Source organism: Salvelinus sp. IW2-2015, linkage group LG14 (genome assembly GCF_002910315.2).
Source record: "Salvelinus sp. IW2-2015 linkage group LG14, ASM291031v2, whole genome shotgun sequence".
Taxonomy (NCBI): domain Eukaryota; kingdom Metazoa; phylum Chordata; class Actinopteri; order Salmoniformes; family Salmonidae; genus Salvelinus; species Salvelinus sp. IW2-2015.
In genome coordinates, this window is record NC_036854.1 from 14,434,329 (window position 1) to 14,450,426 (window position 16,098).

At 45.5% G+C, this 16,098-nt stretch overlaps 1 protein-coding gene across 6 annotated transcripts in view; it reads left to right on the forward strand.

Moving 5' to 3' along the window:
* The window catches only part of LOC111973369 (adhesion G-protein coupled receptor G6), a 51,617-nt gene extending 35,576 nt beyond the window's left edge, over window positions 1-16,041 (forward strand). For 2 of the 6 annotated variants that reach the window (XM_070446547.1, XM_070446548.1), the window contains 10 exons: window positions 11,425-11,513; window positions 11,612-11,664; window positions 11,793-11,840; window positions 13,001-13,143; window positions 13,432-13,543; window positions 13,683-13,771; window positions 14,013-14,214; window positions 14,463-14,628; window positions 15,388-15,528; window positions 15,851-16,039. In XM_070446547.1, coding sequence (XP_070302648.1) covers window positions 11,425-11,513; window positions 11,612-11,664; window positions 11,793-11,840; window positions 13,001-13,143; window positions 13,432-13,543; window positions 13,683-13,771; window positions 14,013-14,214; window positions 14,463-14,628; window positions 15,388-15,528; window positions 15,851-16,024 — 1,217 coding nt within the window. In that variant the 3' untranslated portion in view covers window positions 16,025-16,039. Of the gene's footprint in view, window positions 1-2,769; window positions 2,839-3,817; window positions 3,884-3,984; window positions 4,054-4,427; window positions 4,497-4,848; window positions 4,927-5,090; window positions 5,154-6,444; window positions 6,523-11,424; window positions 11,514-11,611; window positions 11,665-11,792; window positions 11,841-13,000; window positions 13,144-13,431; window positions 13,544-13,682; window positions 13,772-14,012; window positions 14,215-14,462; window positions 14,629-15,387; window positions 15,529-15,850 lie in introns of all 6 variants that reach the window. The other 4 variants (XM_024000713.2, XM_070446544.1, XM_070446545.1 and 1 more) reach the window with 4 other exon arrangements.
* The last annotated feature ends 57 nt before the right edge of the window (window positions 16,042-16,098 follow it).

A 16,098-nucleotide genomic window follows, 5' to 3' on the forward strand; every position in this document is an offset into this window, starting at 1 on the left:
TTACAGACCTCTACATGCTTTGTAAGTAGGAAAACCTGCAAAATCGGCAGTGTATCAAATACTTGTTCTCCCCACTGTACATACACACATACATATCTACATACACATACATTCATATACATACATACATACATACATACATACATACATACATACATACATACATACATACATACATACATACATACATACATACATACATACATACAAGTATACACATATATATATCTATATATATATATCTACACAAACATTCATGCCCCAAAATAATAATCTACACTAATTTATAATATACACATACATAATAATAATAAAATGCTAAGAGAAAAAAAATATTATAATAATAAAGTACAAATAATAATTATATGTACGCACATCTACACATAGACACAAGCACCACAGAAGGCTGGGGGGAATCTAATTGGGAGAGCGGCCCACGGCTATGACAGAAGCAGAACAGCACAAAACACCAACTTGCTATCCAGGTGTCTGTGTCTGCCCCTCCCCAACCACCACCCCCAGTCCCCTGCAAGCAATAAATAAATGGTATGGTAAAAAGAATAATGTAGAAATTGAGAAATAAATAATGAAACAAAGCAAAAATGGTGGAATATAAGTATATCCATCTGAAAGTGTCAATGATCAAACCTGGAAGGCCACCCAAACAGGCATCACTCTGAACTCCAATGACAGGTCAGTCGTCCAGCCGGAATGAAAATGAAATTAACGTTAAATGAGAGCTCTGACCGCCCTCCAATGGTCGGCTCAGCGTCTTACATGTTCGGTAGCGACAATAAACCTTCAGTCGGCAGCCCTTGCTGAGACACTTTAATAAGGTTTCACCCGTTATGGTATAGTATGGATTCGAGTACATGAGCAGACCCTAACACACAATGACAAGGCGCTCTAACCCGTACGGGGGATTGGTGTATATTCCCGGATAAACTTCTCTGCATCCAAAACCGAGGAGAGCCAAATCTTCTCACCGGAAGGAGGGTTAATTCTGAGTTTAGCAGGGAAGAGCAAGGCTGGGCGAAGGTGGAGTTTGTAGAGTTTGGTCAAGACATCTCTGTAGCCGGCGCGATGCTTTGCCACATCGGGCGCATAATCCTCAGAGACACGGAAGGGATGTCCTTTATGTAACAGGTTACCCCTCATTCAAGCCTCGCGCAGGATAAGATCTTTGGTCTTGAAACTGTGACAACAGATGATTACTGGGCGAGGACGTTGGCCCGGACCAGGCACTGGGACAAGAGTGCGATGTGCACGGTCCAGCTGGGGATCCGAAGCCAAAACATCTGACCCCAAAGTATTCTCTCAATAGYTTGGCGAAGAAGTCGGTGGGGCGAGAGCCAGCCTGCACCYCCTCTGCCAGACCAACAACGCGAAGGTTATGACGTCTGGATCGGCCCTCTAGGTCGACCACTTTCACAGAAARCCTCTGCACACTATCCTGCAAGGACGTGCATAGCTTCTCTAACTCGTCGATCCTACCAGCGTTGAATTCAGAAGCTTTCTCAAGGTCCACAATACTCTGGCCCTGCGAAGCAACCGTTCGAATGGTGCTCTCGATTTTGGTGTTCAGTTCAGGAATAGTAGCCTTGAAATCCTCAGCTATAGCAACATGTAGTTCTCCCAGAGCCCGGGTAAGTTCTGTAAGTGTCACGTTGTTACCTGTGCCTTCCACCATGTCTGTCTCGTTGTTTGGTGGGGAGGAGGCCTCCGATGAGGATTTATTGTCCTTTGGTCGCTTATTACTCGGCATGTTCACATAGAAAGTCACAATATTGTATTAGAAAGAGACGTTTGTTGTAAAAAGTGCCGTGAAGTAGGTTAAGTTAGATTGTTTAGCAAAGAAGTTGCAGGAGCCTCTCTCACACACAGCCGTTCACTCCAACATGCTATCTCCGCCCTGTGTACGTTCATCTCTAGCAGACAGAACGCTTCTCCTTCCAGCTRCGTGGTCCCATGGTGTTTATACTTCCGTACTATTGTTTGTACAGATGAACTTGGTACCTTCAGGCGTTTGGAAATTGCTCCCAAGGATGAACCAGACTTGTGGAGGTCTACAATTTTTTTTCTGGGGTCTTGGCTGATTTCTTTTGATTTTTCCATGATGTCAAGCAAAGAGGCACTGAGTTGGAAGGTAGTCCTTGAAATACATCCACAGGTACACCTCCAATTGACTCAAATTATGTCAATTAGCCTATCAGAAGCTTCTAAAGCCATGACATAATTTTCCAAGCTGTTTAAATGCACAGTCAACTTAGTGTATGTAAACTTTTGACTCACTGAAATTGTGATACAGTGAATTATAAGTGAAATAATCTGTCTGTAAACAACTGTTGGAAAAATTACTAGTGTCATGCACAAAAGTAGATGTCCTAACCGACTTGCCAAAACTATAGTTTGTTAACAAGAAATATGTGGAGTAGTTGAAAAACGAGTTTTAATGACTCCAACCTAAGTGTATGTAAACTTCCGACTTCAACTGTATTTGACAGAGAAATATATTTCATCTCTTCATCTGGTGATCCTATCCTGGTAGAATCCACATTATACTGAATATTATTACAACTTGTAAAGCTTTTAATCGCTTATAAATCTACTGCATTACACAACTCCACAAGATTTCTCTGCATATTTGTATTCATATTCCTCATGCTAYACTTGTATTCATTGCCTCATCAGTCATCTTGCATTTGTGTCTTCTCACTTTACACCCAGTTAATCCATATGTAACCTTTCTCCATCCATCCCTGCAACCAGCAACATTAACTTCCACCAGCTCATCCATTGTCACCACTAACATGATTGCTACTAATTCAACAACCCACGGTAAGCATCCATCCCTCATCCCCATTGTTTGTAATGAGCACATGTTATTTTCAGCCTGTCTTGTTATTGTGAAGGTAAACCAATACTATCTACTCCACACAGAGTGCAGCTGATGGGTGTTCTAATCAATATGGAAAATGGCCACTCTAACTGATTGAGGGGATATTGACAGGTGGCCCATTAAACTAGAGATATTTCAGTCTTATCCAAAAATGGTCTCAGTGATTGCTCTCATGGCTCCCTCTAAAAAAWCGCACAGCCATTTCCAGTCTRTTAAACCCACATAATACTGACTCCACTGTTTGCGGCATGGAGGTGCATTCACTTAAACTTCTACCTAACCTAAGAAAATGAGTTAATGAAACATATTTGTGATTTGATTAACCCCGCCAGAGGCGCATCTGCAAACACTTGATTCGTTTCTAAAATATAGTTAATTTCCCAGCCCAAATAAAATAAAGATTTATGAAAAGCAGCCACCAGTTTTAGCATGTGGGATTCCATACTGTGGGAAGCCTCTTAATAAAACATGTTTGATGAAAAAATTAGAGTTAATTGGCCGTTTGGTGTTTTGGAGGCCATATAGTAGGTAAACASCATGCCTCTGATACTGTACTAGCTAATAGTTTTGCGGCAGAAGATATTTGATCTCCATCTCTCTCATATCTGACCCTCCTTGAAGTAAAGCAAACAAGGTCCTGGGGTTTCCATTTGAAGTTTGGAGCCACTATTGGCATGGCATCAATTGTATGGAGGAACAAGATTGATTTAACTCACTGTAGCTAAGCCCCTATCCAAAACGGAGTACACTGGTTCATTTGACAGTCAAATGTGTAACTGGCCTGATCGTTGATCAGATGTGGATGCTTCATGGCCAATTCATAACTCCATGATCTCAACCTCAGCTCTCAATACTTCACCTTCCTTTACTCATCTCATCTCATCTCATACTGTGTCTGCTGTCCATCCTTTTCACCAGTTCTCTCTGCTACCACTTCATCTGCCACCACTACTAGCATGCCTCTATCTACCAGCTCATCAACTGGTAAGGTGTCATCTTTAGTTCGCAACATTATTTCCCCTCATTATCTAACCACTGTGTTATTATACCTTATTTTTGCTGACTTGTGCTGTAAATGTCACCAGTTCAAACCACTACCACGACCACTACTGCAGCTACAACTAATGTGCCGACATTACCCAGCACAACCACTGGTAAGRTATCTCTAGCAATGGATCTGATCTCAGTTGATGACAATTTGATCTGATTATCGTTATAGTGCAAATATCCTTTTTCTGAATGCTTCAATTTGATACCTTCATATATGTCTACGTAGTTTAGTCTGATCACATGACATTTGGCAGTCACTGCATTGTCATTTACCTTCAGGAGAAAAGGTAGAGATGAGAGATCTTGCCAGTGGTGTTGTTTGTTGTTTTTTCCATTTGCGTCGTATACTTGAAAATTGCATGGCAACGTGCTGACCCATATAAACCCCATGCATACTCTAGAGCATTGCTTATTGTTTGTGTGTGTTCATTTCACTCTTTCAAACCATTTAGTTCACATTTGCTGTCCTTGTCACCAGTTACTCAAACCATTATCCCATCTGCAGCAGCCGCTACTAACACAACTCTATTCTACAGCACAACCAATGGTAAGATGTGTTTTTGTTTTTCTCTTGTTTTGTACTCATGGAAAAATCTGCTTGTGGCATTTTTCTTTATGTGTGGGGAATGGGTTTGAAAGCGGTTCCATCCTTGACCAACTTGGAACTTTCCAGATGGATTAGGCTGAGAAGCAATTGTCATGGCTTCTCAATGGGAGTATGGTATGTTTGCTCATGTAGCTTGCTTTAAACAATGGACTCAGTAGTGAATGCTGTCTAAGTGGTTCTTGATAAGGCTTCTATTTTTGAAAACACCTATAGTAGCCACCTATTGTAGCCCTGTACCATATTGCCTTCCATTTTTTTTGGTAACCATTTTGCACCCCCCATGTTCTACCAGCACTGACAGCTTCTGCTACAACCATTGTTTCAAACCCAGCTACAACTAACTTGCCTACCACTAACAACACAGAGCGTGGTAAGACACCCCACTTTTCTCTTTTTTTAGACAGCATTCACTCTTTTGCCTGTTATTGACTAAGGAATGACTGGGGAGAATTCCATATTTTTTTTACTTTTTTTCTCAAATGTGTTATTCTTCATTTTGAATAAAATGTTCTGTCCCTTTTCTCTTGCTAACAGTAACGACTACTCCCCCATTATCCCCTACTACTAACACCCCAGCTAACATCACCACTACCCCGGGTAAGACACACCTGCTGTCTTTGTTCAGTACAATTTTCATTTGTCACTGTAACTTTCAAACACATTGTGCAAACAGATCTCAAAGTGTAGGACATGGAGAGTCCATTTTTCAACGTTTTGCATCTATGATACAACTATAGAATTACTAAAATAACCAAGGTAGGCTACCCGATAAAAGGGCTTAGTAAGTGTTTAAAGGTTCACAACTTTCAACTTCATATTCATCATCTCCATCACCACCCCAATATCAACATATGTGACAATGGTGCATTTCTATGTTTAGTAGGAAAAAAGATAGAGGAAGATTCCAATGACATCATCAACCAACAGTGGTGGAAAAAGTATCCAGTTTTCTTTATTCAAGTAAAAGTAAAGATACCTTTAAAGAAAATGTCTCAAGTAAAAGTGAAAGTCACCCAGTAAAATTCTACTTGAGTAATAGTCTAAAAGTATTTGGTTTTAAATGTACTTTTACTATCAAAAATAAATGTGTAAATCATTTTTTATTCCTTATATTAAGCAAATCAGATGACACAATTTTCTTGTTTTTTTAAATATACGGATAGCCAGGGGCACAGTTTGTGTTTCGTGAGTATGCCAGATCAGAGGCAGTCGGGATGACCAGGGATGTTTGGTTGATAAGTACRTGAATTAGACAATTTTCCTGTCCTGCTAAGCATTCAAAATGTAACGAGTACTTTTGGGTGTCAGGGAAAATTTAAGGAGTAAAAAGTACATTATTTTCTTTAGGAATGTAAGTGGAGTAAAAAATATAAATAGTAAAGTAAAGTACAGATACCCCAAAAAACGACTTAAGTAGTACTTTCAAGTATTTTTACTTAAAAGTACTTTACACCACTGTCAACCAATTAGTAGGCAATTCCTACTCGTAATTGGTTAAAATCGCATGATGCACACCAGTGATGTAATTGGAAACAATTATCTTCCTCTATCTTTCTTCCTACAAAACATAGAAGTGAACCATTTTCACATATGTTGACGTTGGGGTGGTGCTGCGATGATGAATATGAAGTAGAATGTCCCTTTACGTATTTCAGAAAGGCTTATGAGTAGTTACTGTACACATCTTCAAAAAAAGAAACGTGATTAATCACACATATAATAATTACACTTTTTCAGTAGTTGAAGTTATTACATTATTGTTGGTTTCTTCTACTGGCATGTCTTCTAACATTGCAAAAAATTCTGCTCAGCTGGGTAAGACGTACACATGGGAAATCTTGAGATGCTCTCCTTGCTGACTTAGTTGTATTGTCACTCTTGCTAACAGTGTCTGAAGCCACTACTACCCCACCGTCCTCGACTAACATGTCTCCTACTGTCATGTCCACTAACATCATCAAGCTGGGTAAGACACACACACTCACTAAGCTTGTCCTTGTCTTGTTTGTAATGAGACTCTGCAGCTTCCTGTTCTCTCTCTCAGCCTGCTTCCACCTGTCTGCTTCCCTCTCACTCCTACTCTATCCTATTCTCAGCCAAGATGATGTTAACAATATCAGGGAAGGCCTAGTTGACTGCTGTAAATATAGGTGATCCAAATACTGTATTCTTCCATGTTTTGTATTTGTTTATTCAGCTACAGTATAAGCTAGAAGACCCTGTTTCTAAAATCCGTCTGTATTTAAAATATGTAACCTGCTTTGACCCCTCCGTTTTTATATTGACTGGACTGAGGCGCCACAGAGAAGGAGAGAGCGGTGTATCTGTGGTCTGTGCTCCGGCTCACCCCCCGTCCAGTGACCTCCTCCACCACCACCACCCCCCACACCAGGCCTYACGTCCTGCCTGGCCCCCRCAGCTCTAAAACMTCMCTGGGCTACATCTCCACCCCMCTCWTCTGGCCCGTGAGGAAGAAACCTGAGGCCTCTGTTACCCGCCTCCCAGTCAGACCCATCCTCTATCTAACCAAGCCTCATCCTGTACCAGCAACAAATATGTCTCTCAGGCCCAATGTGACTACAACAACAACAGCGCCCGTGGCCAGGAAAACACATGCCGTATCCAGGGCCGTGACCAGTCCCCAGGGGTTGTTCCCATGGCGACCGGTGGATGTTGGGAACAGTAGCGATGCGGAGGACGTGGAGTCATTCCCAGCAGCGGCGTCAGCATCACTCAGCAACCGTAAGAAGAATAAGCCCTTGGCTCCCCCCCACTGGATCCCATTGAGTCCCAGCAGAGAGAACAGCAACAGCAGCACTGTGAACTGGACTGAGCCCCTGGAGGAGTACACATCAGGCTCTGAGCCATTCATTTACGACCTGGACCTAGRGGATGACCCCTTTAGCCTTTTCCAATATGACTCGTCCTACTCCCTGGATGAAGGCCTGGCTCTGGCCGCCTCCGGCCCACAGAACCTTTCCCACGCTGGGACTGGAGTCAGTACTGAGGGCCCAGGCCGTGTGACTGTGAGCGACCCTGTTACCGCCGTGGGAGGAGGGGAACATTTACACAATCAATCAGAGCCCAGTTTGCCCCAGGAGGCGTTGGCAGGAGGCGTGCTGGCAGAGGCTGGGAGAGAGGCTAGGACCGGGGAGCAGGGTGTGGTGGTGGCAGCACACAGCAGCTGGGCTCAAATCCCTCCTTTCAGCACGACTCCAGAGAGGACAGGTGTGCAAACGGATCAGGCCCGGCCCGGCAGCGGCTTCAGTGAGCAAACAGCARAGAGAACCACTCAGTCCCTCTCAAACATCTCCACACAGTCTCCCTCATTATTAACAGTAGCCAAGCTCTGTTTCTCTGAGAGGGTCGGGATTACCACTGACAATGACCCCACAGTGGAGGTCTCTATACCTAAAGACTACACACCCACACCCAGTCCCATATCCATACCTACCACGTCTGCTATGCCAGATAGCCTATGGACAGCTGTGATCACAGAGATACCGGCCCCTAACTCCCTCCCCACCACTCCAACCATACCTCTCCCCACCTCTCCCCATCCTGCGTTCTCCCCCTCTTCTGTTCACAGTATGGAACAAAGTGATGTTAGTCATTCAAGACACGTCAGGCCAGCTGCCACTGAGACAGAGACATCGCTCCCTTCCATGGAGGTTCAAAGACATGTATTAATGCGGGAGGGCACAAGGCTCAGTCCACTGTCTCTGTCAGTCCCTACTGATGCCGCTACAGCTCTGACACCCGTCCTTGAGAAAACATACCTCTCTTCCTCTGACAAACACCACAGTGACCTGGTTTTACCCTCTTTGAGGAATCAATTAAGTTCCTTCTTGACTAACTCTCATCCTGTGGACGGTATGGTTCCCAGTGAGAGTATTGCCTCTGAGTCAGGTAGCCAGAGTGAGTGGATCAGTTTATATTCACCTCTGGCTCTGGAACCATCGTCATATATGAGCAGTGTGTCAGACAGTGTGTTGTGCAGCTCAGAGGGGCAGGAGGGCTTTAATCCACTCAGTTCTAACCTGAGAGATTTTTCACGTACATCCCATCTTTCTGTCACTCCTATCACAGAGCAACTACACCACCAGGGCCTCCTCCCAGCCACCGTGACGGACGAATGGACTTTCTCTCATTCCTCACCTCCTAATAAAATCTCCCCAAGCAGACAGGAGTGGAGGGATGCATTGCACACCACGTTCAGCTTGGTCTCTCTCAGCTCTGACCTCCTGTCTGTGACAGACTTGCCAGAGCAGCTTAATATCAAAACGGTTACTGAATGGGAAAGTGCAGATGGGATAGAGAGACACTCGGCTCGACAGGAAGGAGAAGAAGTCCACATGTCACCCATAAGTGGCTCGTCCTCCTCGCCATCACTGATCTCGCTCTTTCGCCCCAGCACACAGAGCGAGCCATCTGTAGCCCAGCTTGGACACCATGGGACCTCACACATCAATGATGATGGATCTGAATATCTCTCCCAGACCAGCCTCCACCTCTACTCCTCCCTGCTAGCCCCCTCTCGTCCTCTGGCTCTGCCAGCGCCACTCATCAGCAGCACAGCTTCAGAATATGACAGTGTTGTTACTCATGAACCCAAGCGGCATGCTTACATGCATGAATTAGGCTGGAAACGGCCGGTCAGTGGTCTTGGCATTGTGATTCACACAGACACACACACCCCAGTGTCTGAGCCGCTCTCCACCATGACCTCCAGGGCAGACCAGCTCATGTCAGATGCTTCTGAAGCCCTCTTATTCCACAGACCGATGACAACAAACCCTCCTCGTATTAGAGAGGAGAGGCTGCTCCCCGCCCCTACCCCGACTCCCCTTCCCACCCATATCCCCCCTCTGAGTGGGACATTGTCTGCSGGAGCAGCCAACATGGCTGATTCGGGAGCTGGCGCCTCACTGCCCACCCGATCAACGGCTGCATTCCAACAATCCTCCACACTCATTGGCAGCCAATCAAAGCCCACTCAGCCTGCTGGAACTGACGGAACACTGGCCTGGCATGGAGAGAGCAGAGAGAGCACAGTATCACCCGCTGCCCCAGACACACAGCTCACTGCTGCTGCCTCCAGTAACCTCACCATTAGTGCTGCAATTATACAGCCCACCGCTGTTACCAGAAATATCCTCCCCCCTTCTGCCTCAAACATACAACTCACCACTGCCAACAAACAGGCAACTCTTTTCCCAAATATCCAGTCCACCTCTACCTCCAACAGCCAGCCTCCTATGGCCCAAAACACTTACCTTGCTGGGGCTGGCCCTTTATCAGTCCCCTGGAGGGCCAACCACAGTGAGGACACACAGGGTGGTAAACATGGATCGGCCCTCATCGATCACCCACCCTCCACTGCTGCAAGCACGTCAGTAAGCAGTATGGGCCCTGGCAACAATGTGACTGTGAATCAGAACACCAACACAGACCGAGAGACCGAGACACAGACAACTCCCAATCCACTAGCCGTCAATGGCATGGATGAGCAGTCTTTTGTAGCCACAAAGGGCCCCTACTTGCCTCTTACCACTCCACATAGAGGGGTGAATGCAGGCAGTGGCACAGTGTCCACCACACACCCCACCCCACGGACCTCAGCGGGCACCCCTGTTATTGCCCCATGCCAATGTAAAGCTCGCTTTCATTTATCATGTCTGTGTGGACTTTCAACCGGGAACAGTATGTTTTGCAATAACAACGTAGATGTAGAAACAAAAAGATAGAGAGCCTCTCGACCACCTAATCTCTGCTTTGAATGCTACTGTTGTAGTGGTGGTATGTTGATAGGGGAAAATCTAATCTGGTGAAAATGGGGTGCCCTGTTGGAGGAGGTTGATGATTGAGGTTGTGTTGTGATTTTGGATGGGGCGTAGAACATTAACATAGGCGTGTACTGTAGTTTACCAATCATTAAGCTCTGTAGTGGCCTCTGCTCGGCTGATGGGGCGTCCCTCATGGGGCGCAGCTCTCTTGTGATTTTAAGTTTTCAATCATTCCTGTTTCTTGGGAGACTTCCAATGCTGTTATCATTTGATTTTAGTGCAAATAACTGCTCATCTAAATGTAATCTGTTATTGCTATACTATAGCAAATCAAAGGAAAAGAACGCTCTTGATCAACAAAGATAAACCACATACATTTTGGATACTTCAAAACATTCTGAGGTGGCCTTCCTTCCTGATCGGCAATCACTGGAGTCTCTTAAGAACAGTCTTGGCATGGAGTAGAAACAGCATCGTACTGTAGCTAGTTCAGCACTAACAACAGGAGAGGCTTGGGAGCCATCTTGTGGTGGCTGTGAGGCATAGCAGCAGACCACCAACACAATCAAACAGAGTGATGTACCACACAGTATTTGCTCCACGGGAGGTTGGTGGCACCTTAATTGGGGAGGGTGGTCCCGTGATAATGTCTGGAGCGGAATAAGGTTTGGTTTCCATTCCATTTGATGCCATTCCATTTGCTATGTTCCAGCCATTATTATGAGCCGTCGTCCCCTCAGCAGCCTCAACTGATATGCTCCCATTTACAATCACCCATTTGGCCCGTGAATACACATCAGTCAGCCATTAGTTCCATTTTGTGTCATCTAGGATGATATCATCTAGGATGATAACAGAATATTTTAATTGATCCTTTTCCTGATGAAACACTCCCCCCACATGTTTTATCTGTGGAGTAGCAGCCTTTCAACATCATTTATCATATGAAATTGGATTTTAAATGACAAAATTATGTCTCAACCCCTGCACTCCTGCTATGCAGCACAGACAAATGTTCCATTAAGTGTTGTAAATTACCTGTGTCAAATATAGATCGTTTTTCTTCTGCTTTTCAATTGCAGAGGGTCTTTTCTACAGGATCTCCTTTGTTGTCAATGACAAGGAGGCCAAACTAACGGAGTCTGATGTTGAGAAAACTGTTGCACAATGGGTAAGGCTTGTTGTCATGTTCAATTCATCTTGGATCAAAGCATGGATAGAATACCAGAGGACCTCACTGAATTGACTGATTTACTGATTCATTAACAGCTCAATCAAACATTCCAAAACTGGACACATGTGGTCTATGTCGATCATTTCAGGTAAGCAATTAGATATTTGTACCATCATAAAATGCACCTACCTCCATGCCCATTCAATGTATTATTCTTTAGAGTTGTATTACAGGTCAATAATAATGTCCACCCTAATTTGTTTATCTTGTTTCCAGTATCCAGCCTAACAGTGACTCACAGCTTAAGAGGAGTGCCAGTAAAAAGTAAGGCCAATTTTTACTATGGGTTACTGTAGTAGGTAAGGATCGGAGTTTTTCCTGACCACGTTACGTGACAAAAAAATGACAGTCATTTATTAAGCCTGCCTTTCCATGTGTGTTAAGTCTCCTGCTATTCCTCCTCCTCTTCCTTCTTCCCCACCGCTCTTCTTTCTTCCCCACCCCTCCTCCTCTTCCTTCTTCCCCACCCCTCTTCTTTCTTCCCCCACCCTCTTCCTTCTTCCCACCCCTCCCTTCCTTCTTCCTTCTCCCCACCCCTCCTCCTCTTCCTTCTTCCCAACCCCTCTTCTTCTTCCCCAAACCCCTCCTCCTCAATCTTCTTCCCCACCCCCCTCCTCTTCCTTCTTCCCCACCCCACTTCCTCCTTCCCCCCCCTCCTCCTCTTCTTCTTCCCAACCCCTCTTTCCTTATTCCCCACCCCTCCTCTCAATCTTCTTCCCCACCCCTCTTCCTCCTTCCCCACCCCTACTCCCTCTTCCTTCTTCCCCACCCCTCCTCCTCCTTCCCCCACCCCTCCTCCTCTCCTTCTTCCCCACCCCTCCTCCTCTTCCTTTTCCCAACCCCTCTTCCTTCTTCCCCACCCCTCCTCCTCCTTCCCCACCCTCCTCCTCTTCCTTCTTCCCAACCCCTCTTCCTTCTTCCCCACCCCTCCTCCTCTTCCTTCTTCCCCACCCCCTCTCTTCCTTCTTCCCCACCCCTCCTCCTCTTCCTTCTTCCCCACCCCTCCTCCTCTTCCTTCTTCCCCACCCCTCTTCCTTTTCCTTCTCCCCACCCCTCCTCCTCTTCCTTCTTCCCCACCCCTCCTCCTCTTCCTTCTCCCCACCCCTCCTCCTCAATCTTCTTCCCCACCCCTCCTCCTCTTCCTTCTTCCCCACCCCTCTTCCTTTCCTTCTTCCCCACCCCTCTTCCTTTTCTTCTCCCCACCCCTCTTCCTTCTTCCCCACCCCTCTTCCTCTTCCTTCTTCCCCACCCCTCCTCTTCCTTCTTCCCCACCCCCTCCTCCCCCCTCCTCTCCCCACCGCTCCTCCTCTTCCTTCTTCCCCACCCCTCCTCCTCTTCCCCACCGCTTCCTCCTCTTCCTTCTTCCCCATCCCTCCTCCTCTTCCTACTCCCTCCTCCTCTCCCTCATCCCCTTCCCCCTCCAGATTCACTTGCCAGGCCCTGCTGGTCTATCAGACCACCACCAATGTGACCCTGGGAGAAGTAGCCATCTCCACCAGGATGGTGGGAAGCAGCCCTAACATTGGCAATGGACTGGAGCTAGAAGCTGTCGCCGTGCAGTCTGTCGGTAGGACATGATCTCACCCAGACCCGCTTTAATCACTTCAATGCCTCTCTTCTTACTGCAGAAAGTGACTGTGGAAAAACATGACACTCCCACAGCCCAGATTATTTTTATTYTTTTACGGTGCACAGTCGCACCACAGATTCTAAAGCACCTCCTAATTCGATTAGGTTTGAAAAGTGAATGCCTCTAACGTTTCCCAACTTCCTCTTGTAGTCATTGGACATTAATATATTGCTGATGTGCGGTGTTAACATTTTTAAGTTGCACGGTTTTCTCTCTCTCATTCAGAGAACTGCCCGGAGGAAACTCCCCTCCATTATATCTGGCCAGAGAGCAGACCAACGGTCACTCAGTATGTCCCCTGTTTCCCCAACAAAGACCAGACTACATCCAGAACATGGTGAGACTGACACATCTACTATATCAAACTATGTCAAACTATTGACATGCTGACATTGTCTGCATGAACTTGTTTGAGGTAATTCATCTTGGATCAATCTTAAAATACTAGATCTGATTTTGTGTTGATTTGTCCCCAGTGAGATCAGCCGCCTGAATTACACAGCGTTTTGGGTCGGCCCAGACCTCAGTAATTGCACTGATATCGATTCCATCAATGTTTCAGCAGGTAGGCCACCGACATCTTAAATCACTTTAATGATTCCACAGCAGATAGAATCAAAACAGCTGCAAGAATGAATACTTGAGATATATTTGATCTCAACACGATAGAGGGACAGAGATGCAGTTTTAGAGATAAAACAGCCTCACCATGGCAGAGAGTGGACAGTCAGCAGACAACTAATAATGATTATCTATTGACAGCCCTCATCTAGTTGTTTTCTCTCTGCCTAACTTTCCCCAAACAGAGAACGCTGCTGAAGTTGCCGACCAGCTTGCTGACATCACCAACAACGAGCTCTCCACAGACGAGGTGTTCAAGGTGGCGAGAAAGGTTAATGAGCTGGTGAAAGTGGCCAAGATCAACACCCCTCTGGCCAAAACCGTAGTTAGCATCCTCTCTAACGTGATGACCAGCTCTGTGTCAGCCCTGGCTGTAGCCTCAGAGAGGTAAGATACCTTCTCCTCATCTTCCCCCTGTCTGCTCCCACTGCCGTGGTCTCTCCTCTCCTCAGAACCCACCTCTTACTGTGTCCAGCATGCCGGGAGTAAGCATACTTGAGTTATGACTCTATCTCCCAGGTAGATGTACTGTATGTTCACTTTGTGTTGTCTCTTTGTACCAAAGTAAAGCACTGTGAGACCCTAGTGAAAGTCACTATCCAGTCCATTAGTATGATAACTCTATCTGCGTGTAGGACATTGAAGACGGTGGATGAGCTGGTTCAGAAGTTAGAGTTTGATGGGCCTTCAGTGAGCATCACCTCTAAAAATCTGGCTCTGGGCATCTCAACACTGAACCATGGCAAGTTCAACGGGACCTCCTTCAGTGCCTTCATACAACCCAACACCACAGACCTCCAGGTACGGACAGTTAGGGTCAGTGTTATACAGAAGTGTTATACAGAAATCAGTGTTATCTGCTGCACTGTACTGTACTGGGCAGTGTGGTACTATATATGCAGGGACTGTTCATAACATACATACTTGCCAAGATGAGAGCTGAGGTTATTGTTTCATTCAATGTGCCTTGAGAGTAAATAGGGTATGTTATGCCTCGCTCCTACTGTGTGTGTGAGCCAGTCCTACCAGTCAGGCAGGGCTTCCAGGAAAGCCTTCCTGTGGAAACTCTAGTTGTGTGTTAAAGGTGACTCACAACCCATCAGGCCTGTTGAGTCCATTTAACATAAATGGCAGGATGTCTATTTGTTTAAGTCGTTAAGAATGTTTTCTGTACCCACAACACACTCGCAACCTTGTGACACACATGGACGGAGTGGGAGTCCTGTCATTTATCATTCTGCAAGGTTTGTAGAGTTAAGCGAACATGATACAACTGACTAACGTCAAGTCCACCACAGCCTTCCCTCTCGCTCGGTTTCATGTGTTTTACCCTATGCCCCTGCCATACGTGTCAATGCTGTGCCAGCAGAAGGGGCACACTTTAGTCGTAAGCCACCTGTCCACCACAGAGGTTTGGAAGTGACCTCCAGATGGTACAGCAGGGGACTCATTATATAATCAGCATAATAATCAGCATACCTCTGTCTACGTTGAATAATCAAATTCAAATTGTTAATGGCAAACTAACTAACTTAGTCTAACTAACTTCTCTCCCACCAGATTGACTTTGAGTCTAACCAGCTGAATCCCCTGGCTCAGGTCACACTGCCAGCTACTTTGCTCAGAAACCTGACCGACGCTGAGACCGCTGCCATCTCCAGGATTAACTTCATGTTCTTCAGCAAGATAGGACTATTCCAGGTTTATACCTCTTTTTGGTGGAATGTATCGGATTTAGTGTCTTTTCAGCATATAACAGTATGTCTTCTTTTCTCACACATCCTTTCCATGGATGGTGACTCATGTGTCTGGTATGTGAATCTATAGATTTGAGTGATATTTTCAGGTTTATGCATCTTTCTGATGCAATTCAACACTACTGGTGTGTCTGCTTAGCGTGTTGTGATTTATTTTCTTGTTTCCTACTAATGCATGGTGATTCGTATGCCTGGTATGTGCATCTATAGTTTTGAGTGTTATGTGTTTATATTTCAAAATCAAACTTTTCTTTTATCATTCCCAGGATGAACAGGACGGGTTGTCTCTTAACAGCTATGTTGTGGCCAGCAGTGTGGGCAATTACTCCATCAGTAACCTGCAGGATCCCGTGGAGATTGAGATAGTACACCTGAACTACCAGGTAGTCTACCCGCCCTCCTCCTCTCACCTCTATATGAAGAGTTTCATTCCAAAATGATATATCCATTTTCAGAAAATATTGGTAAACCACATATCACAGTCAAATATACAGGATACGAATATTCCATTCCA